Source organism: Megascapheus bottae, chromosome 21 (assembly GCF_031878675.1).
Source record: "Megascapheus bottae isolate mThoBot1 chromosome 21, mThoBot2.hap1, whole genome shotgun sequence".
NCBI lineage: Eukaryota > Metazoa > Chordata > Mammalia > Rodentia > Geomyidae > Megascapheus > Megascapheus bottae.
Window position 1 is genome coordinate 11,672,324 of NC_143529.1, and position 26,694 is coordinate 11,699,017.

At 43.2% G+C, this 26,694-nt stretch overlaps 1 protein-coding gene across 1 annotated transcript in view; it reads left to right on the forward strand.

The window, feature by feature from the left end:
• Window positions 1-10,415: 10,415 nt before the first annotated feature.
• The window catches only part of Kiaa2012 (KIAA2012 ortholog), a 104,051-nt gene continuing 87,772 nt past the window's right edge, over window positions 10,416-26,694 (forward strand). Inside the window, exons 1-4 of the mRNA XM_090354609.1 lie at window positions 10,416-10,499; window positions 11,654-11,935; window positions 22,498-22,657; window positions 24,799-24,954. Coding sequence (XP_090210735.1) covers window positions 10,416-10,499; window positions 11,654-11,935; window positions 22,498-22,657; window positions 24,799-24,954 — 682 coding nt within the window. The remainder of the gene's footprint in view (window positions 10,500-11,653; window positions 11,936-22,497; window positions 22,658-24,798; window positions 24,955-26,694) is intronic.

Below are 26,694 nucleotides of genomic sequence, written 5' to 3' on the forward strand. Positions count from 1 at the left end.
CTTGATCCTCAGATCTCAGCCTCCTCAGTAGGTGGGATTACATGCGTGAGCCACCGTGCCTGGCTTTTTTTTGTTTTTAATAGTCAATTGGAAAGAAGAGTCTCATGGGCTTTCATGTCCTAGCTGACTTGCAAGCGTGATTTTCAGATCTCAGCCTCTTGAGAAGCTAGAATTATAGTCATGATCCGCCAGTGCTCAGCTACGAAATTTTGTTTCTATAAACATTACTTTCTCATTTGCATCTTCAAAATTTCCCAGTTGAGTGATTCCTTAGTCTATGACATATGCAACCACAGCATCTTCCACATGCACCATCTATGGTTGGTCTGTTTTTGTTTGTTATGTTTGGTGTAATTTGGTTTGGTTTGTGCTGGAGAATGAACTAAGAGGTCATCCAGGGTTCTTTATTCTGTCTGACCATTAGAATTACCTGTGAAGAGGCAAGCACCTGTAGTTCATGCCTGTAATCCTAGCTACTCAAAAGGCTGAGATCTGAGGATGGAGGTTCAAAGCCAGCCCAGGCTGGCTTTAATAAGAGTCTGTGAGACTCTTACCTTTAATTAACCACCAGATAGCCAGAAGTGGCACTGTGGCTCAAGGAGTAAGGCCATAGTCTTGAGCTGAAGAGCTCAGAGACAGCTCCCAGGCTGAGTTCAAGCTCCATACCTAACAAGCTCCTAAAACTTATGAAGAACAATGTTCATCAGCATCTATAGGAATGGGGCCCAGATATTTCTCCTGGCCCTTAAAATAGCCCCCTATGATAGCCCCATTATTCCCATTTTCCAGTTGAGGAAACAGAGGCTTAGAGGGATTAAGAATTTGCCCATTGTGCATGTAGTAGGAGTCAGATCACCAATAGCTCTCAAATGCCTTATTGTTTTGTTAAATGACCTCTGTAACATTTTAATAACATGCCATGTGGAACCAACAACAACTCTTACCCTGTTCCTTCTCAGGCAGGCCAGTGGGTGAGACAAGAGAGCCAACCATTTATCCACACACACAGCAGCAGGGAAAGGCCTCTGCTTGCTTCCACAACTCAGGCCTCTTGCCCAGGCAGACCAGTTGCAGCCACTGTCCCTGTTATCCACAGTCTCCATCCATCTCCACATGATTACCAAGGTAATCTTAAGAAACCAGAGGGTCAGAGTAACACATACATGAGAGTGGGTGCATTCTCTTATTTCTTGATTTTGCTACATGTTTAGATTTCTGTTCGATGAGATACAGTGTAAGAAAAAGAACGACTTAAGGATCGACACAGATGGAGGAAGTAGCTTGCCTTCTTCCTCAGTGTACTTGGTTGCTTTATATTTCATGTATTTATTCCCCAGATGAAACAAAAGAATCCAAATATTCTAAATCTGAGAATCTACACACACACACACACACACACACACACACACACACACACACACACAGTGCGTCTCTGTCATTATTAATCTTTTTTTTTTCTAAATAGTACATGAAGAATTGCTTTCCCTGATATTCTCAGCAAATAGAAGCTGTTCTAGGGAAGGGTGGAGCTGCCACCAGATACCTCAGTTTCTGAAGGAGACTGACTTGGGCACAGCTTGGGGGGAGGGAGAAAGATAGAATGACAAAGCCTTCCACAATCTGGTTTTCGTTGTCTGAGCTTCCACCGATCCGCCACGCCCCTTATCAAAGCCGGGAGCTCACAAGTTATGTCACAGATCAACCCTGGAAAGAGCCAGTCGTGAATCATAGGGACTTAGGGATCTCTACAGAACAAAGAACTCCAACTCCGGGAAACTTTGTGTCTGAGCCTTTTCCTCTACCCCAGTGGAAAAGCAGATAATTGTCAATGTGTTCAGTCGAAAAATCAGTGCAAAGCAGGTAGATAGCCCACCGTCGTCATCCCCAGATGCTAGTTTTCATAGCAGCTGCATCCTAAACACGAGGGAAGGGGGTGATTAGCAGCGGCGTGGGCCTCTCAGTAGGAGCTTTCTTAAGAAGAAAAGACTTTGAATGAGCCAATGAAAGCTGTTGCCAGGGAACCAGATGCCACGAACAGGCTACTCCAGCAGCATAAGAATACAAGCCTGGAGTGCCGGACTGGGCATGAAGTGTATTTGGCAGCTGAGTCCTGCAAGGCCTGTTAACCCTTTGTGCACCTAGCCACATCCAGACGATGAGTCAAGGAGGAAGATCATAAAATCCAAGCAGCCAGAGCACCCCTGCTGTCAGCCCCTCCCTCCCCCAGGGAACAGCCCTTTCAGAGTTGTGCTCCCCACTCAACTGCCAGCTCCCTTGGACTCCTGCTTTCCAGCTGGTTGGCATGGGAGGAGCCAGCTAGGAAGGAGCGTGTGGCTCTGCGGAGGGCCCTGCTCATGTCTGCTCATGCTTGTGAAACACTGACAAGGTCCAGTGATTTGCTGTTTATGTTGTTGTTGCTTGTTGTTACTGTTGCTGTGAGTCACTACTGAGGCTTGAACTCAGAGCCAGGATGCTCACCCTTAGTTTTTGCAGTCAAGGCTAATACTCTACCACTGAGCCACACCTCTACTTCTGGACTTGGCATGGTTCATTGGAATGAAGAGTCTCATAAGACTTTTCTGGACTGGCTGGCTTCTAACAGCAATCCTCAGATCTTAGCCTCCTGAATAGCAATTACAGATTGAGCCACCAGTGACTAGCAAGATACAATTTTATGGGGTCTGTTAGTCCCAGGAGGACAAACTGGGTTGCCCCAGGTGGGTGTGCTCTGTGAGATACGGAGCACTACTCTTCCCTTCTCCCTGGACAGATGCTTAGAGAGTCCCTGAGGCCACCAGAGGTTGCCAGCCTGTTTTAAGATTGTTGCCAGGAGGTGTATGGGCACAGGCTGACTCTCTGGGAACATGAGGGAACAGCAAAGCCACTGTGAACAGGCCTAACCTGCCTCCCGGAGGATGCATGCCTCCATCTCTTCCCACTTCTTCCTCTCCCCTTCCATCAGTCCCTACTCAGACATGACCCTGGGGCCCATTCCCACCCAGTCTGGTTAGCCCGTCTCTGAAGAGGGACTTGTAAATCAGCTCCATTCTGAGCAGGACCTGAATGCCTGACCTTCCACAGGAAATCATACTAGATGAATGCCAGGCAACAAGGTTCCCTGCAGGCTAGGGGCTCCTTGGTTCACAAGGTAACTTCTAGCCATGTGTGGACCCTAAGGGGAGGCTTTCTCCCCAGGGGAGCAACCTGGCTGCCCAGGGCCAGTCTACCTAAAACTATGGGCTCTAGATCTCCTAGAAACAAGGGTGGGGATTCAATTTGAACATCAAATTCAAGGTCAAGTCTAGTGGCTTATGTCTATAATCCCAGCTACTTGGAAGGCAGAGATCAACAGAATTGTGGTTTGGGGCTAACTCTCTCCCATTACCACTATAACTGGGTATGTTGGTGTATGCCTGTGGTATCAACAAAGAGGGACATGTAAATAGGCAAACAAGGGTCCAGGCCCACTCAGACCAAAACACAAAAATAACTAAAGCAGAAGATTATAGAGATGTGACTCAGGTGATGGAACGCCTGCCCGGGAAGTCCTGAGTTCAAACTCTGGAAAACCCCCTCCTCAAAAAAAAAAAAATCGTGAGGTCCAGGAGTTTGGCCTAGTGGTAGAGTTCTTGCCTAGCATGCATGAAGACATGGTAGAGCTCTAGTCTTGAGAAGGCCCAAGGACAGCACTCAGTTCCTGAGTTCAAACCCCAGGACTGGCAAAAAAAAAAAAAAATCATGAACAAATAATGGAAGAAAACTTGTATAAATCTTGGGTACGTAACTGACCTATTGTTGAAAAGATGTATGCTTTGTATATCAAATTAATATTTCTCTAAAACGACCATTGCATTTTCACTCAGTGACTGGAAATTATCCTCATCAAAGAATTGAGTGAGCTGATTTATTTAGAACTTGGAAATGAAGAATAAACAGGAACTCACTTTGTAAAAACAGTAATAACAATAAATAATTAGTGAGCTGGAAGGCAGGGGACTGAGCTGTGCTTGGTGTGTGGTCCAGTCATCCACCGTGTGTATGTATGACAGTTCTGACTGCGAGGAAGCCAATCTCAGAGCAGTGGATTGCACAACCACACTTGGCTTCCGTGTACTGACGAGGGGAGGACACCGTGCCTCTTCTGAACCATGGGGTGGAACTGTTATTTATCTGTGGAGCACATACATGTGTCAGGCATCCCACTGAGCCTTACATAAAGTCATTTCACTTGTTAATTGAATCAGCATCACTGTAGCAATAGTTAATAAAAATAAAAAAAAACTTAACCATGATTAAAACCAATAACAGAAAAAAATCCTCTTCCCTCTCTAACATTCAACAGTTATTTTTCTCTTCTTTTTTATGTTGTGTTAGGGCTCAAACTCAGAGCCTAACTAAGATGTGTGTGTGTGTGTGTGTGTGTGTGTGTGTGTGTGTGTGTGTGTGTGTGTGTGTGGTGTATGAGAACAGTGGGGCTTGAACTCAGGCCCTGTGTGTTATTCTTTTGCTTTTCCACACAGAGTTACCATTCTACCACTTGAGCTACAGCTCCACTTCTAGCTCTTTGGTTGTTAATTGGAGATCAGAGTCTCATGGACTTTCCTGAGTTGGTTTCAAGCTGTGATCTTCAGGTCTTAGTCTCCTAAGTAGTTAGGATTACAGGTGTGAGTCATTCAATGGTTGTAAATGAATTCACATGGTTTCAGTAGATGACTTTGGCTCTGAGATTCCTTAGAATCAAACTCATACCTGCTCTCTTGTCACTCCTCTCCAAGTGGCTCTTATGAAAGTGTGTCACTTTTTGCCCCCTAGCACTGAGCTGCTGGCCTAACAATGATTAATTTTCCCCAGGTCATGAAAGAACCAAGAATGTGTGATTTTTATTTTCTCTACAAACTTACTATCTTTCCACCATAAATTTAAAAGCTTGCAATTACTGTGAGTGCTCTACTAATAAAATAAAGCCTGGAGCAAAGGCATAGCCAAATATTTTAGACTCAAAAGCAAACCCTTCAAAAGATCTCAAACAAATGGCTCTCTAGTGTCCCCCTCCCAAACTAGCCAGGCCATGAGGCCATGATTTATACCTAAGCCAAGAAAGGAAGCAGGGAGCCAAGCCTGATACTTTCTCCCTTGCTGTGATTCTAGAGTATTCTTTATTGCCTTTTGCATTTTCTTCTTTCACATCTGGCCTGAACCACAAGACAAATTAACCATAGCCTCCGAACAAGCCACATACTCATCTTTGGCAAGTCTGTGCTTCTTCCAACAAGTTGAGAAACTTGTATATTCCACACTGACTTTGTAGCTGCCCTTTCAGCCTTTATTTATCAAGTCCTAGATGGGTTGGCCTGTGTAACCTAGGGGTCTAAGCTTTGTCCTATGGATAGGCAAACTACTAGCTACTAAATCAGGCCTTGACTTCATTCTCTTCTTTCACACATCTTTCATACTGGCCCAAAGAGAATTACACATCTCTTTGGGCATATTAAAAAGCAAGTGACCAATATTTATTCAGCAGCTACTATAAACTAGAAGTGCTATGGAGAGTGCTCAGGTTGGTAAGATAAAGTCTCTACCATTCAAAGACTTTGAGTGTAACTGAGGAAATAAAACACAGCAAGTGCTAAGAGCTACATGATGCCTCAGAGAGACAAATGGTTCATTATTTTTCCCTTATAAATGGAAGCTAGATCTAAACTACAAGCATACATGACAGTACATACAGAGTTATATACACCTAGGCAAAAACAAATTGACTAAAGAATGGTATATCAAAGGGAGGAGTCCAATGGTATAACTCTAACGGCATAACAAAACAGTTAAGCAAAATGAATACCAGCACACTGAAACATGCTCTGTTGGAGGGAAGGCCAAGGAAAGGGGACACCCATGAATGGAGGGAGGAAGTGGTTATGTAAAAAGCGAACTATATATCTTGAAGGTAGGGATGGGATGGAGAAAGATGGAGGAGAACAATGGAAGGCTGACATTACTCATAATCTGACTTGTGGAATTAAACCCCTTTGTACAACTACTTAAAAAATAAACAATAAAAGAAGGAGCTTCATGATGCAGCGATGCTGCTCTTACACAGTCAGTATTTTTTAAACTCATTTTAGCTCTCCCATATAGTACCTTTGGCGCTTCAAAGACATTACCGTGCCTCATTCCACCCACCCTCTGGGGTAGGAGGGGAAGACACTGACAACTGCATATCCTGCACAACTTTGCAAGCATGGTTGGGAATCCTGGCAGGCAGACCAGAGGTGGGTGTTCAGCCCCTGCTTTGTGCATACCACAGAGGCCTTGTTTCCTGACAGCTGCAGACTAGCCACAGTGGAGATTCTTAGGAGTAGTTGCTGGTATTCAATGCAGGATGAAATTGAGACCAAATTTTGGATGAGGTCCCATGTCAGCTCTGGTGTGCTGTGTGGCTTTGTATAAATCTCTGGGCACTGATCTTAGCTCTTCAGAAAGTAAGGACAACACCAGTGGCTCTTCTCCTAAATAGAATTAGAAAACACAGCCGGGCGCGGTAGCTCACGCTTGTAATCTTAGCTACTCAGGAGGCTGAGATCTGAGCATTGCAGTTCAAAGCCAGCCTGGGTACTAAAGTTCCTAAGACTCTTATCTCCAATTAATCACTAGAAAATGGGAAGTGGAGCTGTGGCTCAGGGGTAGGGTGGTAGCCTTGAGCTGAAGAGTTCAGGGACAACACCCAGGCCCAGAATTCAAGCCCCATGACTCACAAAAAAAAAAAAAAAGAAAAGAAAGAAAGAAAGATAGAAAGAAAAGAAAATGCATCACACTTGTGTGTATGCTCATCCTGGGGCTTGAACTCAAGGTCTCATACTCTTACATGGCTCTTTCACTCAAGGCTAGCACTCTACTACTTGCCATATTTCCAGCTTTTCGCTGACTAATTGGAGATAAGAGCCTCACAGACTTTCCTGCCCAGGCTGGCTTTGAACCATGATCCTCAACCTCCTGAGCAGCTAGGATTATAGACATGAGCCACTAGCACCTGGCTCATCACACTTTTTTTTTTCCCCCCAGTCCTGGGCTTCGGCTCAGGGCCTGAGCACTGTGCTTGGGTTTTTTCAAGGCTAGAGCTCTACCACTTGAGCCACAGCACCACTTCTGGCTTTTTTCTATGTATGTGGTTCTGAGGAATCGAACCCAGGTCTTTGTGCATGCCTGGCAAGCACTCTACTACTTGGCCAGACTCCAGGCCCCTCATCACACTTTTTTTTTTTTTTGCCAGTCCTGGGCTTGAGCTCAGGGCCTGAACACTGTCCTTGGACTTTGTCAAGGCTAGAGCTCTACCACTTGAGCCTCAGCACCACTTCTGGCTTTTTTTTTTTTTTTTTCTATGTATGTGGTACTGAGGAATCGTACCCAGGTCTTCATGCATGCTAGGCAAGCACTTTAACCACTAGGCCAAACTCCCAGCCCCCCCTCATCACACTTTTTTAAAAAGAAGAAATGAAAAATCCTGACACTGTGTCCTAGATCTTTTCTCCAGAGTGGCATCCATTCACCCCCACACACTTTGGAACAAAGGACCAATTCCTGAATGCACTGGTGATATGACCATGGAATCGCAACTATTTTCTTTGTTTCATGTGGTTTCTATTTATTTACAGAGTGCCATGGTTATTCATGATGCTTTACAAACCATAAAAACAAGGTCTCCACCCTATAGAATTTACAGTGTAATTTAAACAGGCATGCTGCATGGACTGACAGGTCGGGCATGCTGGGGATGGTGCTGCTGTATAACATGGGTGTGGAGAGTTTCTCTTGAGTTATAAATACTTTCCAGTTACCAAGGCCTTTCATCTGGGATCCCAAAGCACTTTAGAATAGCAATAACCGCAATTGCTTTCTAAATGCACTTTCTATAAACTGTTGTGGGGACTGAGTAAATGCTTTTAAATGTCTATTAATTGATCTGTAGATCTGTTCATCGTCCATATTAAACAGCATGGATGTAAACACCACATTTTAGAAGAGGCCTTCTTTGGGCTCTGATCCGGCTGCTCACAGATTACAATCTCAAAGAGGTTTGGTGGGCTTGTCCTGGCCTTGGGAGGGTCACATGGACACCTGGGGAGGGGAGTATTTCCCCAAATGAGATGGGCACTCAACCCAGATTCAGTTCAACCCTGGAGAATTTGACCACCCTTTGTGAGCTCAGAGAAAAGAATTTCTCTGGGAGAAACTTGAAATCATCCCTTAGCTAACAATGAGGTTCTCATGCAGGCCTTTCCATTACTACATTTTCCCCTTGGGCCACTTTACTCTCTTTTCCAGCACTGGCATTTCCTCAGTGGTATGATTTTGATTTTCTTGCAGCTGGCATAGACTCTCACTTTCTATGTCTCACTCAATGGCCAGTGATTATCCCTGACCTATTTAACAAGTTCATGCAAATCCTAGGCTGGTCTGGGTTGCAAGTCCCAAGAGTTCACCCAGAGGTTCATGAGAGAAGCATTCTCCTTCTCTTCATCTTTTATGAGTTTCTCAGGTTATGTTACTAAACAATTCAGATGGGATCACACCATCTGCCTCTTGAAAAACAATCCAGGAGCTGGGACCGGGAGTTTGGCCTAGTGGTAAGAGTAATAGCCTAAAATGCACAAAGACCCAGGTTCGATTCCTCAGTATCACATACATATGGGGGGTAAAAAAAACAACCCGAAGTGGTACTGTGGCTCAAGTGGTAGAGGTCTAGCCTTCAGAAAGCCCAAAGACAGTGCCTAGGTGCTCATAGATTTGGCCAACTCTCTTGTCTCTCTCCTACAATTTCTTTTCCGCCACTTCTTGCCATCTTCTCACAAACTATGGCTCTATCCCACTCACCTGGAATGTCCACTGTCTCTATGGCCTCTCAACGCCCACCTCACCCACACCTGTACCTCCCTTCCCAGAGTTCCTATTTTACTCCGATCACAACTATGTCTCAGGTATGATAGGCAGAACATGTTTGTGAGGTCTTTTTTTTTCCCTTTTCTTTTTCCTTTTTGCACCCATCCTGGGATTTGAACTCAGTGCCTGAATGCTGTCTCTGAGTGTCTCTGCTCAAGGCTAGTGTCCTACCATTTGAACTGCAGCTCCACTTCTGGCCTTTTGGTGCATAGGGATAAAAGTCTCATGAACTTTCCTGCCTGAGCTGACTTCAAATTTTGATCCTCAGATCTTAGCCTCCTGAGTAACTAGGATTACATGTGTGAGCCACTGGCACCCAGCTTACATAATATTTTGCATCCTAGACCCTTGTTTGACGAAGACCAGCAGTGGTCCCCAGTCATTTTAAACAAAATGCACCCCATCCACACTTTCAAAGTCCTCCTGCCTCTTACCCTCCACTCTGAGAGGATGAGAGCTGCCTAACTGAGAACCATTTTAGAAAACTAAAGTTTCCCAGTATTTCCCACTCGATAAGATGAGCCTTCATGTCCAATTTAGGGGGTACAGGATGCAGCCCAGGAAAATATCACAGGTGGTTTTAGATAACCTCCTGAATCTGGTAATGGATAGTTGACAGTGATAGACTCATGTCAGAAAAATAAATAAATAAATAGGGCAGGGAGTTTAGCCTAGTGGTAGAGTGCTTGCCTAGCATACAGGAAAACCTGGGTTCAATTCCTCGGTACCATATACATGAAAAAAAAGCTAGAAATGGTTCTGTGGCTCAAGTGGTAGAGTGCTGGCCTTGAGAAAGCCCAAGGACAGTGCTCAGGCCCTGAGTTCAAGGCCCAAGACTGGCAAATAAATAAATAAATAAATAAATAAATAAATAAACAGAAAAAGGAAAAAAAAAAAAAGGAAAAGAAAATACCACTATGGTTCCCGCCTCCACCCCTGCTACCAAGTCTTGCAATCTTCCATACCTGGTTTATATTCCTCCACTTTCACCCCAGCCAGTAAAGGAACACTGCCCCCAGCTGACTCTGCCCTGCCTCAGCTGGGTGAAGGGACTGCATGTCCCTGTGCTACCATAGCAACCAGGAAACAACCTCTGTTCACACTGAGAAGGCTAGTGCTGGGGCCCAAATCGGTGGATGCACACAGCTAGTAACAGAGCAACCACAGGACCAAGGGACAACAAGAGCTTCGGCAGAAGGACAAGGAGAGGTGGCAGTCACAGAACAGACAATCCAGGACTTGAGGCGTCTGGGCACATAGTTTGTTTTTTCACTCCACAAAGATGCACACTGTCTACACTGTATGGCTGGTTGTTAGTAAGAAGCTGCTGTAAGAAGGAAAAATATCTATTTCATAAAAGGCCCAGTGTTTGTGGTTTCCTCCAGCTTGCTGCTGAGCTTCAGAAATCTTGAGGTGTGACTAGTTTTTGAGCCTTCAAAACCAAGATGAACTGCCCTTGAGAGGCGGTAGTAAGGGGAAACATGTTGAACCTTTCTCTCCTGAGCCGAGGCCATGGGAGGCTGGTCCAGAGCAAACAGAAGTTGGAAGTCTATTTTGAACCAGAGGTGAGTCTTACAGCTGAAAAATAAAAATGAAAAGAGGCACCCTTGGGAAGGGGGTGGGCAGGGAGAAGAAGCCCTGTCTTTTTACTTGGGAGCAAACTAGGTGTGACTTGGCGTGTGTTGGCGGTAAGGTGGTAAGATGGTAGGCAGATCTTCCTACTTTCATGACTGCTCAAGAAAGGGGTGTAGTTTTCCTGTCACCCCAAGATAACCATTGGGCTCTTTTCCTTGCCTTTGTACCCTGACTTATAAGCTCCTTTACTTGAGACAAGATCCAAATTGTCTGGAATTTGGACCGTTTGGTTTAAGACCAGAATTCCCACCTGGGTTCTAGGCAAGCCAAAAGTTGTTTGGGTTTTAGAAATCGTGCTCTATGGCTGAAATGCTCTGTGTGTTCATGCCATTTCAGTGGCTTCCTTGAACTTTCTGAAATTCAACCCACAGGATTCATATTTAATATAAGCCAAAGGGGGAAAAAGATTTTAAAGAGGTGGTGAAATTTCCTTATTGCCCTGGAATCTTACTTCTTGAAGCCTGCTAGGAATAAGAAACCCTTTGAAGATACCTTGCAAATGTGGGTCAAACAGAGATTTCCATTGTGAGGGCAGTTTGTCCTGATATTTGACCTTTAACCATGTGAAATGACATATAAAATTTCAAAGGATCACTATGGCCAAAAGCCTGTACTTACTAAGATATATTACCACTTTATAGGCTCCTAAACAATCAAATTAGGTAATGTTATACAGCATCTGGAATGGATAGGAATTCTCCCAGAAGAAGAAGTGGTGGGTTTAGACGATTTTCTTCTAGTTAAACTCCCAATGAGTGCAGGTCTAATTTCAAAGTTATCTGCTGTCTTAGATAATTCTGACTACTTACTTGCATACCGGGAACCTTTAACTGGCTTGTAACCTGTACTCCACCTACTTAAGCCTCTAGACATGAATAGTTCCCCTGAAAAGTTGTATGGAATAAAACAGAATGGTTGCTTAGGTTCTAATTAATCTTGAGATGTGGGGAGAAGAGCAATTATGTTCCTTAATTCCATACAAACGATTCAGAGAAAAGTCAGGAACCAAAAACTAATGTTAAACACCTTGCAATGAGTATTTGCTCTAGAAGGCAGAGATGAAGGCAGCTTCTTCTCACTGCAGGATTACTTGAACTGGAAGTCCCCAGAAGACTACATTCTGGTCAGCAGAGCTCAGGATGAGGACAATGCTGACCAGCGCTGCTGGAGCCTCTTCCTTCCTAAGACGTTCAGCACGAGGAAGGGGGCTCTGATCCTCTATTCAGAAGGCTTAGCTATTTCAGCCTGGCCATCCCAAGAGAGAAGAGGGCCTTACCACCCCAAAAGTCACCGAAAGAGGCTAGATCTTGGACTGCACACACTTCAAGACCTCAAGAAAGCCATCCTGGCATACGGACGGAAACAGGTAGGCAGAGCAGTTTGGAAAAGAGATTGTGTACCTGTAAGACTAGTTCTAGCTTCTTGTTCCCTAAAGAAGGTTGGAACAGCTAGGCTCACACCTGTAATCCTGGGGACTCAAGAGGCTGAGATCTGAGGATCATGGTTCAAAGCCAGCACAGGCAGGAAAGTCCACAAGACTCTTCTCTCCAATTAACTAATGGAAAACTGGAAGTAGTGCTGTGGTTCAAAGTGATAGAGCACTAGCCCTGAGCAAAAAATGCTCAGACACAGTACCCAGACCTTGAGTTCAAGCCCCATGACTGATGAGAGAGAAATAGAGAGGGGGGAGGGTGGGGGAGAGAGAATGAACCCCCTCAGTCCCCCGTTACCCCTGGGCAGATCTTCCACCACAATCGTCATGAGGCTTACATAAATCATACATGAAAAAAGACTCTGCGTGCATAAAGGGCTCTGTACCAGTGTTTTAGTAGCAGCACAGCTACTTTCCGTTACTTTCTTTCTTTCTTTTTTTTTTTTTTTTTTTTTGTCAGTCTGGGGCTTGAACTCAGGGCCTGAGCACTGCACTCTCCTTGGATTTTTCTCAAGGCTACATGACCACAGAGCCATTTCCAGCTTTTACTATGTATGTGGTACCGAGGAATTGAACCTGGGTTTTTGTGCATGCTAGGCAAGCACTCTACCACTAGGCCAAATTCCCAGCCCCCTTTCTGTTACTTTCAATGATAGTAACACAAGTCCTTTTCAGTACTCACAGAGCCAGGCCAGCAGACACTTCATCAGAATCTTGAATTCTGACTCCTAGCCACAAGCATCATCATCCACCTCTGATGTCCATGGCTTTGTGGAAAGGAAAAGAGTAAATATTTACCTGAGCCTTTCAGCATCTTCAGGATAAGTTAATGACTTTTTCCACACTGCATTTAAACTTAAGAGAAAGCCTTGGGCTCCTTTTCTGACTTACACTGTCTAACATTTGTAGTATGTACACGTCCCCACACCCCCACAGCAGCCCTTTAGCTGAGGCCATAGAACAGCCTATTACATGTCACTTTGTGGAATTCTAGGTTAGAGAGGGTGGTAACTCTATAGTTTATATAAGTTTTTGCCGATTAATAGAAGCATTAACTTCTGACACTGACCTTCATACACTGGCTTTCTCTCCCATGTCTAGCCACATCTGCCACTTGCTCTTGTTACTGCCTCAACCATGGGCCAGTTAAGGCCCCACCAACGTGACTAGCTCATCCCAACAGCTCATCCCCCTTTTATGACTATACTTTCACACATGCTGCTACAGCTAACTCCTTTAAAACACAATTCAAATATCATCTCCTGCTAGGCACTGGTGGCTCACACCTGTAATTCTAGCTACTCAGGAGACTGAGATTTGAAGATCAGGGTTTTAAGCTAGTTGGAGCAGGAAAGCCTTTTCAGACTTTTATCTCTAAGCAACCACCAGAAAAATGGCTCAAAATGGTAGAGGGCTATCCTTGAGCAAAAGAGCTCAGGGACAGCACCCAGACTCAGAGTTCAAGGCCCATGACCAACAGCAACAGAACAACAAAATTTCACTAAAGACATCTCCTTCTCTCCTAGGCAGACGTACCTCATGCATTCATCCTTTGTAAACATTCCCATTCTATTAGGCATTGAGATTTAATCTTGTGGACCATCAGGTCAACCCTGATCTCTAGGGAAGGGATTATGTTGGAATTATTTCCTTAAATGTTCGTGGAATGAATAATTTGGTCATGCATGACGTTTTCCATGTTTCTTAGACTATCTGTCATTATCATTACTGGACAGTCTACCATGTACCTCCACCCTCGGCAAAACTTCCAAAAGACCTCAACCTCCTTCCCTTCTTTCAAAGTAAAGATACTTAATGTCCTTGACCAAATGCCCAATTTTTCTTTGTCTTGAAATCATAAATTCTTGAATGAAATGGTTCTCAAACATTTGCTGTTATTTTATGGCTATTACTCTGTTTACTCCTTGCAATGCCCTTATGAGATAAGGTCTTACATAGCACCCTCCTTTGTTTTGTGTTTTGTTTTGAAGTAGGACCTCATCCTGTGGCCTAGTCTGGCCTCAAACTTGTGATCCTACCATCTCAGTGACCTGAGTGCTAGGAATTTGGTCACGACCCAACACACTGGCTTACTTTTACAGAAAAAGAAACAGAATTCAACAGAATTGTATAACTTGCCCAAAGCAGAGAACCTTAAAAATGAGAGCCAGGATTCAAAACTGGGACTACCTACCTCTCCATCACCAACAGAGTTAGAGTACTTGCCTAACAAACTGATACAAACTCAGCCTATCTATCTATAACCACAATGTCTTCCTCAAAGTCCGTACTTTTTGTCCAAATAAACTAGATTTAAAAAAAAGAAAAAGCAACTGGATATGATAGCTCACGCCTGTAATCCTAACTATTCAGGAGGTTGGTTCAAAGCCAGCCCAGGCACTAAAAAGTTAAAAAAATCCGTGAGACTCTTATTTCCAATTAATCACCAGAAAATTGGAGGAGTGGCACTGTAGCTCAAGGAGTAGGTGGTAGCCTTGAGCTCAGGGACAGCGCCCAGGCCTAGAGTTCAAGTTCAAATTCCACCACACACACACACACACACACACACACACACACACACACACACACACACACACACAGACCATATACACTAAGTAAAAGTGCCAAAAAGGAGTTACAAAATCCACATAACTCAGCCCTACTCAGACCTGGGAGAATCTAGACTGTCCTAAAGGAGTATAATTTCATATTTAAAGCATCTTCCAGAATCTCTAGGTCTATGTATGAATCTGGTAGCACAATGTGGTTATATATCTGGAATTTATACTTAAACACTCTGAACCTTTTCCCAGATGGCTCTACTTCCTAAGGAGCAAAGTTAAACTACAAGATTCCATGCCAGAGTTCTCAGACTTGTAGATACACAGAACACATTCCTTGTTTATTACTTTCTTTAGTTGTTGTACTTAAACCAAGAAAAGTTAAAACTATTCTTCTTAGATCTTTTATTTACTCAGCTTCTCCACACTTAGAAATAAAAAAGCTATAAAGCCTGGATAATTATGATTGGCAATTAAAAATTTTTTTTTGCCAGTCAGTCCTGGGGCTTGAACTCAGAGCCTGGGCACTGTTCTTGGGCACTTTTTGCTCAAGGCTAGGGCTCTGCCACTTGAGCCACAGCACCACTTTCGGCCTTTTCTGTGTATGTGGTTCTGAGGAATGGAACCCAGGGTTTTGTGTATGCTAGGTGAACACTCTAGGCCATGCTCCTGGCCCCTGTGATTTTTTTATGATATCATCAAAATCATGCTCTTTTAGCATTATAGAATTCTACAATATCTTTCAAGTCACTGTAAATATTAAGTGATTTTCAAATTGTTTTGGTATATTCCTATGAATATTTTTAGAATTTTGTAAGTCTAGCAATAGTTTTCAAATGTTTGTCTCTTTTCTGAAGCATTTTAATTACACATATAAAATTTTTTGTGGGACTGGGAGTGTGACATAGTGGTAGAGTACTTGCCTAGCATGCCCAAAACCCTAGGTTTAATTCCTTGGTACTACATACACAGGAAAAAGCTGGAAATGGTGCTGTGGCTCAAGTGGTAGAGTGCTAGCCTTGAGAAAGCTCAAGGACAGTGCTCAGGCCCTGAGTTCAAGCCCCGGGACTGGCAAAAAAAAAATCTTTTTGTACGGAAACATATAAAGGTTTACATGATATAACTCTAAAGGACAATACTTATAATTTTGAAAATATTCAAATGTCTGTCTTAGTCCACTTTTCATTGCTGTAACTTAATATAACAGTTAGGGTAGTATACAAAAAGCAGAGGTTCTAGAGGCTAGTTGGCTCAAGGGCATGGGACTGGCATCTGCTTCACATCGGCATTATAACACAATAGATAATATATAGGTGGCAAAATAGAGCAAGTGAGCAACCTAAGGTCTTCCTTCCTCTACTTATTAAGTCACAAATGTTACCAGGGGCACTGCCCTCATCCTCACCCAATTCTTTTTTTTTTTTTTTTTTGGCCAGTTGTGGGGCTTGAGCTCAGGGCCTGAGCACTGTCCTTGGACTTTCTCAAGACTAGAACTCTACCACTTGAGCCTCAGCACCACTTCTGGCTTTTTTCTATGTGTGTGGTACTGAGGAATTGAACCTGGGTCTTCGTGCAGGCACTCTACCACCAGGCCAAACTCCCAGCCCTGACTTTTTGCTTTTTGCTGGTTAAGTAGAAGCAAGAGGCTCATGGACTTTTCTGCCTGGGCTAGCTTTGAACTGTGATCCTCAGATCTCAGCCTCTTGAGTAGCTAAGATTACAGGCATAAACTACCAGTGCCCAGCTAATATGTCTTTTGATGCATAGAAGCTTTTTAAAAAAATATTTTGTGCATAGTTACCTGTATACATATGTGTGCATGCATGCCCATGTGTACACAGATGTGCGTGCATACCAGTACCCAAATTGAAATTGGGTCCTCACCTTACACCATTAAAAAATTAACTTAATATGTAGCATAAACCTAACTGTAAGAGCTAAACCTAAAACTCTTAGAAGAAAACAGGAGAGAAAAGGTTCACAAAATTGCATTTGGCAATTTCTTGGTTATGACTGAGATCCGAGGACTGCAGTTTGAAGTCAACATGGGTAGAAAAGTTCATGAGACTTTTATCTCCATTAACCACCAAAAAGCTGAAAATGAAGCTGTGTCTCAATCCTTGAGAGAAAAACTGAAAAACTAAGGGATAGCACCAAGGACTGGTATAAAAAAAAAAAATGCCGAGGTTAGGGCAGTAAACTTAAGCTGAATAGCTCAGGGACGACGCCCAGGACCAGAGTACAAGTCCCATGGCTGGACAAAAAGAAAAATGCCCTTTAATGCTAAATGATTTGATCAAGAATCAAGACTTGTGCCAGGTGTGGTAGCTCATACCTGTAATCCTGGCTATTTAAAAGGCTGAGATCTGAGGATCACAGTTCAAAGCCCAAGTACATAAGAGTCTTATCTCCAATTAAACAGCAGAAAACTTCAAGTGGTGCTGTGGCTCAAGAGGTAAGGTGGTAGCCTTGAGCTGAAGAGGTCAGGGGCAATGCCCAGGCCTAGAGTTCAAGTCCCATGACCAAAAAAAACAACAAAAAAGGAATCAAGATTACAATGTTGCCTTAATGAGAAAATTTAAATCACTTCATGCTTACTTCCAGACGGTCTGACATGTCAATGATATGTAAAAAGTCACTTCATTTGCACAAAATCTTAGCAATTAGACCTGCAGAGGAAGGGGCTGGCTGAAAATATAAAGATGTGTGCAAGGCTGATTTAAGCCAGGTAGAGCCTGAAGAAGTCTTTTCAGACTTTCAAACATGATCTCACATCTCTTCCCCTCTGACCCTGCCCACACCTCTAGGTGCATAGCCTAGGACTTCTCCAGTCACAAATGCATAGGTATAACAACAATACATAGTCACTTTCTGTCTAAGATTTGCTCTTTGACAGAGCACACTAACACCAGTGCTATTGCTGAGAGTGGGACTTGAGACTGGAACCAGAACCTCTGGGAACAGGCCAGGGAGTCACAGGGAAGTAGAGAATAAATTATTACATCTTTCCATTCAACGGAGCTAACGACTAGCATGTGGTTATTAAATAGCCAGTGCCAGAGTAGTGCTGACATATAACAGATTCTCCACAGTCATTGGGTAGCGTGATAGTTGCCAGACTATGGCAACAAGAGATCATAATTGTAACTAACAGGATCTAATGAGAAAGGCAGATTTATGTCCCACTAGCACTTGATATAAAACAGTCTGAGAAGACCTGGACTGTACTGATATGCTATCCAAGTGTAAAGAAGGCAAGGATGGTGACTGCCTCTTTATCATCATCATCATCATCATCACCATCATCATTTTAATTGTACATGCCTATGGAGGACAGGGTGATAATTCAATATATGTATACAATACATATAGGGTAGTTATCCTATCCATCACATGAAGCATTTTCTTAAAAATTTTATTAAGCCAGGCTCAGTGGGATATGCTTATAGTCCCAACTAACCAGGAAATGGGGGAAAAAAATCAATTAAGACTAGGTATTCAGGACCAGGAATTTGGCCTAGTGGTAAAGTGCTTGCCTAGCATGCACAAAGACCCAGGTGCATTTTCCAGGACTGGAAAAAAAAAAAAAGACTAAGTATTCAAAGCTAGCCTGGGAAACAAAGCCATCATATATATATGATATATATTGGGGGGGGGTTGGTTATGGGGCTTGAATTCTGGGCCTGGGCACTGTCCCTGCAGCTCCAGGCTATCGCTCTACCACATTGAGCCACAGGGCCACTTCCAGTTTTCTGATGATTAATTGGAGATAAGAGTCTCACAGTCTTTAGTGCCCGGGCTGGCTTTGAACTGAGATCTTAGCCTCATGGGTAGCTAGGATTACAGGCATGGAAGCCCAGATTTCAAAAATAATTTTTATAGACTAAAGACAGAATATGAAAAGCTGTTAAAGAAAATAAACCTATAACTTACATGTCACATCCATTAGAATAACGGTAGATTTGTCAATACAAAACACTGAATGTAAGGAGGGCATAAAATTCAAGCTCTGAAAGAATAATTGCCAACCTAGATTAGTATGTCTAGAGAATTTTTTTTCATAATTGAGGGAAAAATAAAAACTATCCATGACAAACAAAAGCTAAAAGAATTTAAGACTACTAAACCAGCCTATAAAAAAAAACTTAAAGGAATCCTGTGCACAGAAGAAAACCCAAGGGCTGGGAGCTTGGCCTTATGGTAGAGTGCTTGCATAGCATGCATGAAAACCCAGGTTCAATTCCTTGATACCACATCATAGAAAAGCTGGAAGTGGCACTGGGGTTCTAGAGGCGGAGTGTTAGCCTTGAGCAAAAAGCCCAAGGACAGTGCTCAGGCCCTGAGTTCAAGCCTCAGGATGGGCAAAAGAAAGAAGAAGAAGAAATAAAAGGGAGAAGAAGAAGAAGGAGAAGGAGAAGAAGAAGGAGGAGGAGAAAGAGGAGGAGGAGAAGGAGAAGGAGGAGGAAGAGGAGGAGGAGGAGGAGGAGGAGGAGGAGGAGGAGGAGGAGAAGGAGAAGGAGAAGACAGAGAAGAAGAGGAGGAGGAGAAGAGGAGGAGAAGAGGAGGAGGAGATAAAGGCTAATTTCCCAAACTTTGAGGAGGAGGAGGAGGAGGAGGAGGAGGAGGAGGAGGAGAAGGAGCAGAAGCAGAAAAAGAAGCAGAAGCAGAAGTGGGAGCAGAAGCAGAAGCAGAAGCAGAAGCAGAAGCAGAAGCAGAAGCAGAAGCAGAAGCAGAAGCAGAAGCAGAAGAAGAAGAAGAAGAAGAAGAAGAAGAAGAAGGAGGAAATGAAGAAGACCTACAAAGAAGAAGACCTAAAACAGAAAAATACAAAAAAGAATAATAGTCCCAAGGCTGACACAAGAAAAAAGAAAGTATCAAAGGAAATACAATATACCATTTGCTCTTAATGTTAAATCTTAATGGTCTTAACTTACCAATCAAAAGACATAGAATAGCAGCCTGGAGTTAAAAGCAAGATCCAAGTGGATGCTAGTGGCTCATGCCTGTAATCCTAGCTGTTCAGGAGGATGAGATCTGAGGATAATGATTTGAAACTAGCCCAGGTAGCAAAGTCTGTGAAACTCTTATCTCCAATTAACCACCAAAAATCTGAAAGTAGAGCTGTGGCTCAAGTGATAGAGTGCTAGCCTTGAACAAAAACAGCTCAGAGACAGTGCCCAGGCCCTGAGTTCAAGCCCCAGGACTAGCACACACATACAAAAAAATAACATGTATAACTTATGCTCTCAGTGGTAAGAGTGCTTTCCTAGCATGTCTAAGTCTCTGTATTCAATCCCTAGCTCTGAAAACAAAACAGCAAGCAAGCCAACAAACAAACCAAATGGCCATTTGATTAGCAACCCAAATGTCATCTGTTTGGCTTTCCCCCAATCCTTAAGATTCTCTATATACTCGCAATGTATCTCAAATTTATTTGCCTTTTGTCTTCCTTTTACCCTTCCACCTTCCCTTTCTCCTACTAAGTAATCTTTTCATTATATTCGTGCTCTGTTTATTTCTTTTTTTATTTAAAGAATTAACAGTGATTTTTACATCATATTTCAAATGACATGTTTAACAAGTATTCAAGAAGGGAATCTCTATATACAATCACTGGCACTTAGATTTTACAACATAATCAAAATTAGGCTAATGGTTTATATGTCATAGATTCATATTAATCTATGTAATAAAACATTATGTCTATAGAGTCATAATTTTTTTGCCAGTCCTGGGCTTGGGCTCAGGGCCTGAGCACTGTCCCTGGATTTTCTCAAGGCTAGAGCTCTACCACTTGAGCCACAGCACCACTTTTGGTTTTTTGCTACGTATGTGGTACCGAGGAATCGAACCCAGGTCTTCGTGCATGCTAGGCAAACACTCTACCACTAGGCCAAATTCCCCGCCCAAGTCATAAATTTTTAATGTCTATGTAGTGTGTTTATTTTTCCAATACCACGTCCATAGCATTGGGTACGCAAATATTGACTCCTTGCTCTTGTACTGTTCGACTCTAATAGCTACATATCAAGGAGACCATTGGCCTTTTGTTCCTTTGGTCTTGACTTGTCTCACTCAACATGATTTGCTCTAGATTCATCCACTTCCCTACGAATGCCATTATTTTATCTTGTCTGTTGGCTATGTGGAATTCCATTGTGTGTGTGTGTGTGTGTGTGTGTGTGTGTGTGTGTGTGTATATATTATATATATATATATCACATTTTCTGTATCCATTCATCTGCAGTAGGGCATCTAGGTTGTTTCCATCGCTTGGGTATTGTGAATAGTGCAGAGATAAACATAGCTGAGCAGGTGTCCCTATCCTATCTTGGGTTATGATGTTCAGATAGATGCCCAGGAGTGGTATGGCAGGATCGTAAGGAAGGTCAATTTTCAGTTCTTTAAGAGACCTCCACAGTGTTTTCCAGAGTGGCTGAACTTGTTTACAATCCCACCAGCAGTGCAGTAGGGTTCCTTTTTCTCCACAACCCTGCCAGCATCTGTCATTGTCTGAGTTCAGAATCTTGGCCATTCTAATTGGGGTAAGGTGGTATCTTAGGGTTGTTTTTAGTTGCATTTCCTTTATGACCATGGATGATGAACATTTTCTCATATGCTTTCCTGCCATTTTAACCTCTTCTTTTGATAACTCTCTGTTTAGTTCCATTGCCCATTTAATGATTGGTTTGTCTGTCTTTATTTCTATATATGATTATATATGTTACATCCCTAGCTCTTGTTTTTTTGAGTCTGGGTTTTGCTATGTAGCTTAGGGCTGGCCTTGAATTCTCACTTTCTTACCTCTGCCTCTTGGGTGCTGCAATTACAGGTGTGTGATCCATTACTGTCCAGACAGATGGTATTATTATAGTGGATAGGCCTAATGCAGTCACAAGTATTCTTAAGCGGGAGAATGGAGGATCAAAGAGACAGACTAATAAGCAATAAACAGAAGGCTGTTTATTGACCACCTATACCTCATATACTTTATATATAGCTCAGCTCGTTGAATCCTTTCACTAAGGACTCCCATCTCCAATTAAGCAGAACAAAACTAGGCTTGTTGGTATGGCTCGGTGATAGAGCAACAGCCATGAGCAGGTATTTGAGGTCCTGAGTTCAAGGCCAGATGCCAGTACACACACACGAAAAAAATGGAGAATGGACTCTGAGATTTCTGAGATTATATTTACTATATATATATATACATATATATATATGTATATATATATATATCATCCTGACACGAACAAAGGGGCAAAGTCAGAGATATCAATACAAATACCACATGTTTGCTAATTTGTGCTTAACCAATCATCCAATGATGCAGACTATTAACTCAGTTCGCCTTTTAAGTTTATAATGAGGTAAAAGGTCTTTTCAAAATATAAATTCCTACTCAAGGGTATAATGTTATTATACATTTATTCCCCCACAAAGTCATGCACGGCAGAACCGACTTTGGCATAAAGGTTCCCAGAAAACTCTGCTAGCTGAAATGAAATGCAATCAAACCCAACAGTTTCAAAATGCCAGGCTCCCTGTGTGTCTGTCCCATTATCTGAATTAAAAACACAGTGCAGAGGCTGATTTACACACCAGCTTTCCCACTGCAGAACAGACATTTTGGGTGTACTAAAACATGATTTCCTCAGGCTGGACTTGGTAATGGGTTTTCTCCTGAGGCTCTGTCTTAACATAGGGTCTGGTACTCATCATTTCTCCTTCCCCTTCCAAATAGAAACCTACAGGGACTTTTCCCAGCTTTGCTCCGTGGATTCCAGGTTTATGTATATTGGCCGAGGCATTTGGTTTTTGGTGCCTCCTGGCACCTTTTGGGCATCTGTGGATTAGTGATGAGAATTGTGCTAACCAGCCTGAGAGGCTTGGAGGCTCAGCAGCTGTGCTGTTTCCTGACTGATGTCCCCACAGAGGGAACAGGACAGAGCTTGGCAACCATACCTCTACTTCCGAAGTCAGCCAGGGATCCAGGCCCGACGGCAGATCCAGCCTGGGTATTCAGCCAAGAGATACCTGCGTGGACTCATGCGGACATGGACCCCCAACACCATTTACAGGCTCCAATATGCAGGTCAGTGGGGAGGTGGGAGGTGAACCCCAGCATCTCTCCATCTACTAGAAATATCAGACCCCGTTTTGTATGAAAGCCAGGTCCCCTAGGTTGGTAGCCAGTATCCTTTCTAACCCTTTCTCTCTTCCATATTAGTACAAGGAAGGGTAGCCAGAAGTCTTACCTTCGCTTCCACCCCTCACACATCACATACCAAGCCAGAACTTTCTACCCACTCTTCCCCATTCATAGGACTCAGGGTGAACTGGATCAGGGGGAAAAAAAAAAAAAAGAGAGATCCAAAGAAGCAAAGTATTGGTCCAAAGTCAATTAGCCAAAAGCAGGGCTAAGAGCAGACATGAGCTCTTCCCTAATCACATAGCTCCCATCCTTCCCAACACTCAGTATCTCTCTGTCTCCGGTGATCCCAGGTCCCCCAGGAAATGAAAATGTGAAGACTCACCCACAAAATGCGAATACAAAGCTCTCCCACAAAACCCCCTCAGGAGGGAAGAATGGTCTTCTGTACACTGGAAGCCTCCAATTCTCTCTACCAAGACTTTGAAAACAGGAAATGGAGATTCGAACTGCCAGATTGAGCATATGTGCACACATTTCAGGACACTTAAATTTGCAATATTTAGCATAAATACATCTCATTTTAAAAGTATTGAAATGTAGCCAAGTGTCCTGTATTTTATTTGGCACATTTATTGTGGATGAGAGGTGAAGCTGGGCCACTACCCAACTCTAGTGTTTGCTATTTCTTTAGGACCAACTAGCAGAAGATCAAAGGAACTCTGGCTTTTTTTTTTTTACTTTATATGTTTACCATGGGAAAGGAGAGAAAACATCTCTCTCCCCAGTAAGTAGTAACTTGAAGCAAAATGAGAGATGTGGGCTCATCTGGCAATTCATTTTACTTTGGTGGCAATTTTATGAATACAGACGATAGCATTTATTTAACACTTGTAAGAAAAGTGCCTCTTAACCAAAATGTGTTTATCATTAGGTCCTAGGAGACTCAGACCACTTCCCAATAATCTGGGCCCAACGTCTTTAAGGATAGAGATACCTCCACACAGCACAAAATGTCTCAGATCCCCTCCCTGGGAACCATATAGCTAAATGTGTGATATAACCAAAGAACACTTAGAATCATGAGCCCCTTGCCAAGGCCTCCCTTGAGGAGAGGCCCTGAAGCTGGAGGTGTGGTGGTGACATTGGTGGGAAGCCACACTCTAGCCCAATGTCCCTACCATTCTCAACTCTCACATCTCAGAGCAGACCAGCTTTATGATTCTAGTATGTTCTCTGCCTCCTTTTTCCCCCATTTCTTGATAAGCCCTCCCAACTCTTCAAGTCCATGTCTACTATGAGGACTTTTTTTGGGGTGGGGGACAACTCCAGACAATACTGAGTTTCTCAATTTCAGACCTTACATCTCAGCAATACACAGCTAAGTATAGGCAAGCTCTGCCTCTACAACAGATGATGACTGCCTGCAAAAGGGGCCAATATGTGGCTCCTCTGTCTCCACCCTACTGCATTGAGCTTTCTATAAACACCTGAAGAAATGACTACTGAGACTCAGGAGACTGAGATCTGAGGATTGAGGTTCAAAGCCAGCCTAGGCACTAAGTCTGTGAGATTCTTACCTTTAATTAACCACCAGAAAACCAGGAAGTGGCACTGTGGCTCAAGTGGTAGAGCCCTAACCTTGAGCTGAAGGACTCAGGGATAGTGCCCAGGCCCAGAGTTCAAGCCCCATGATCAAAAAAAAAAAAAAAAAGACTATTGATCATGCTGATGATCATGGGGCCTAAAGGAGCCAGCAGGGTACCACCCCTGCAGCTGAATCTCTCCTCCTAGGACAACACAAGCAGCTATACAATTCCAAGGGATGCAGTCATGTTTGTTTGTTAATTTGTTTTCCACCAAGAAATGGAAGAAGAAACACACACAGGACATATGACCAGAAGCATCCATGCAAGACTTTGAATAGAGAAACCTCCATGGTCTCTATCTGATTTTTCTTTTCTTTTAAATCCTTCTCATCTTCCTAAATGCTGTCCAAGCCAAAATTAGTGAGGGAAGTCATCTCCAGAAGGTTAAATGGGTGACCACATCTCTACCAGTAACTCCTGACCTACCACCCTCAGGTTACATCAAGGATTCTGTGCTGCTCCAGGACAGCCAACTTAATATGTCAAAGAATCGCAGGCCACAACAGGATCTTTCAAGTGTACCCCCAAAATACCATCTGCTGCCTGTCTTTCCTCCATTTTGGATTCAACAAGGAAAATCTTTTGAACAAGGTATATGTTGATTTTATGACTAGTTTCTCAGATACTTGGTTTTCTGAATACCCTAAAATGGAGTTTTCACAATCTAGGTTCTAGGCTTCACTGTCCTCATCCACCAAATAAGGGGTTAGGCTGGTCCAGTACTGTCCAATAATACTATGGGAAGTAATGGAACTTTCTTTATGTACTATTCAATTTAGTAGTCACTTTTGTCAGCCAAGGAGCTTGAACTCTGGGCGTGGGCACTGTTCCTGAGCTCTTTAGCTCAAGGCTACCACCCTACCCCTGAGCCTGGGTGCTGTCCATGAGCTCTTCAGCTCAAGGCTACCATCCTACCACTTGAGCCAAGACCCACTTCCTGTTTTCTAGTAGTTAATTGGAAATAAAAGTCTCATGTTTTTAGTGCCCAGGCTGGCTTTGAACCTCAGTCCTCAGATCTAGGCCTCCTAAGTAGCTAGGATTACAGGCGTGAGCCACCATGCCTAGCTTCATTTAGGTTTCCTCAAAAGAAATAGTTATATGTGGCTAGTGGCTAGTGGGTCTGACCTACTCAAATATGCTTAAACGCTGTGATTTTTTATAGTAATACCATGTTTTTGAAAAGCAGGCTTTGGAATCAGAAGTATGTATTGCCATGGCTGTTTTCTCATTTACTAGATGTCAGATGTTGAGCAAGTCACTTTTGAGCTTGTGTCTGCTCATCTCTGTAATGAGCTCTCTAGGATCTACGCCATCACTACACAGAAAATGATTATGATCTGTCTATGAGCTGTTCCACACTGTAGGGTTTACTCTTAATAGCAATAATGGACAAAGACCAGGATTTTTGCTAGTAGCAGAGTTCTGAAGAAAAGGAAAGAACAAGAGCCCGATATACTATAAAAGTAATTTCTCTGAGCTCAAAGAACAATTTTCCAGAAACAGTGGCAATGGCAGATCAAGCCCTGCCTGGGAAAAGATAGTTTTTCAGGGCCTAGCACCATCAAACATCCCAACTATTGACTTCCCTTGGGTCTCAACACTGGTGCCTGGGAATTCTGCTCGTAACCTGTCTAAAGCCAGGCACCAATGGATCACACCTGTAATCCTAGCTACTCAGGAGGCTGAGATCGGAGCATTGTGGTTCTAAGCCAGCCCAGACAGGAAAGTCTATGAAAGTCCATTAACCATAAGAAAACTAGAAGTGGTACTGTGGTTCAAGTGGTAAAGTCCTAACCTTAAGCAAAAGAAGCTCAGGGCAGCACCCAGTCCCAAAGTCCAAACCCCAGGACTGGAGAAAAAAAAGATACCTGTCTGCAAGAAATAGGTTGGTCAGTCAATTGTAAATGAATCCCCAGTCTATACCATAGCGATCTCTATGTACTTGGCTGCTGTGGGTCAAACTGACACCCCTTGATTTTAAGGCAATGATGACCTCAAGTTTTTAGGCCGCCTACCCATGTCACCAGAAAGGGAATACACTTTCCTCAGAGTGAGGGGGGGAGTGCTAGCTCATTACTGCTTTATGCCGCCTCACTTCAAAACTTTACTGTTTCCAGCTTAGATTTTGATGTCCTAGGACTCCCAAATACTGGACAGTGATTGCAGTGGTTCCATTTAGGGGTACCAACTGTACTATAAGGGATAAGTGACTTCTGTAAGTGATGTCATCTAGCAAGGAGCTGATGCAATCAAGCAAAAAACAGTGACACAGTGTGGAATAGGGATTAAACACGTGACCATTAGCACTAGATCCCAAGCCATGCGATCTTT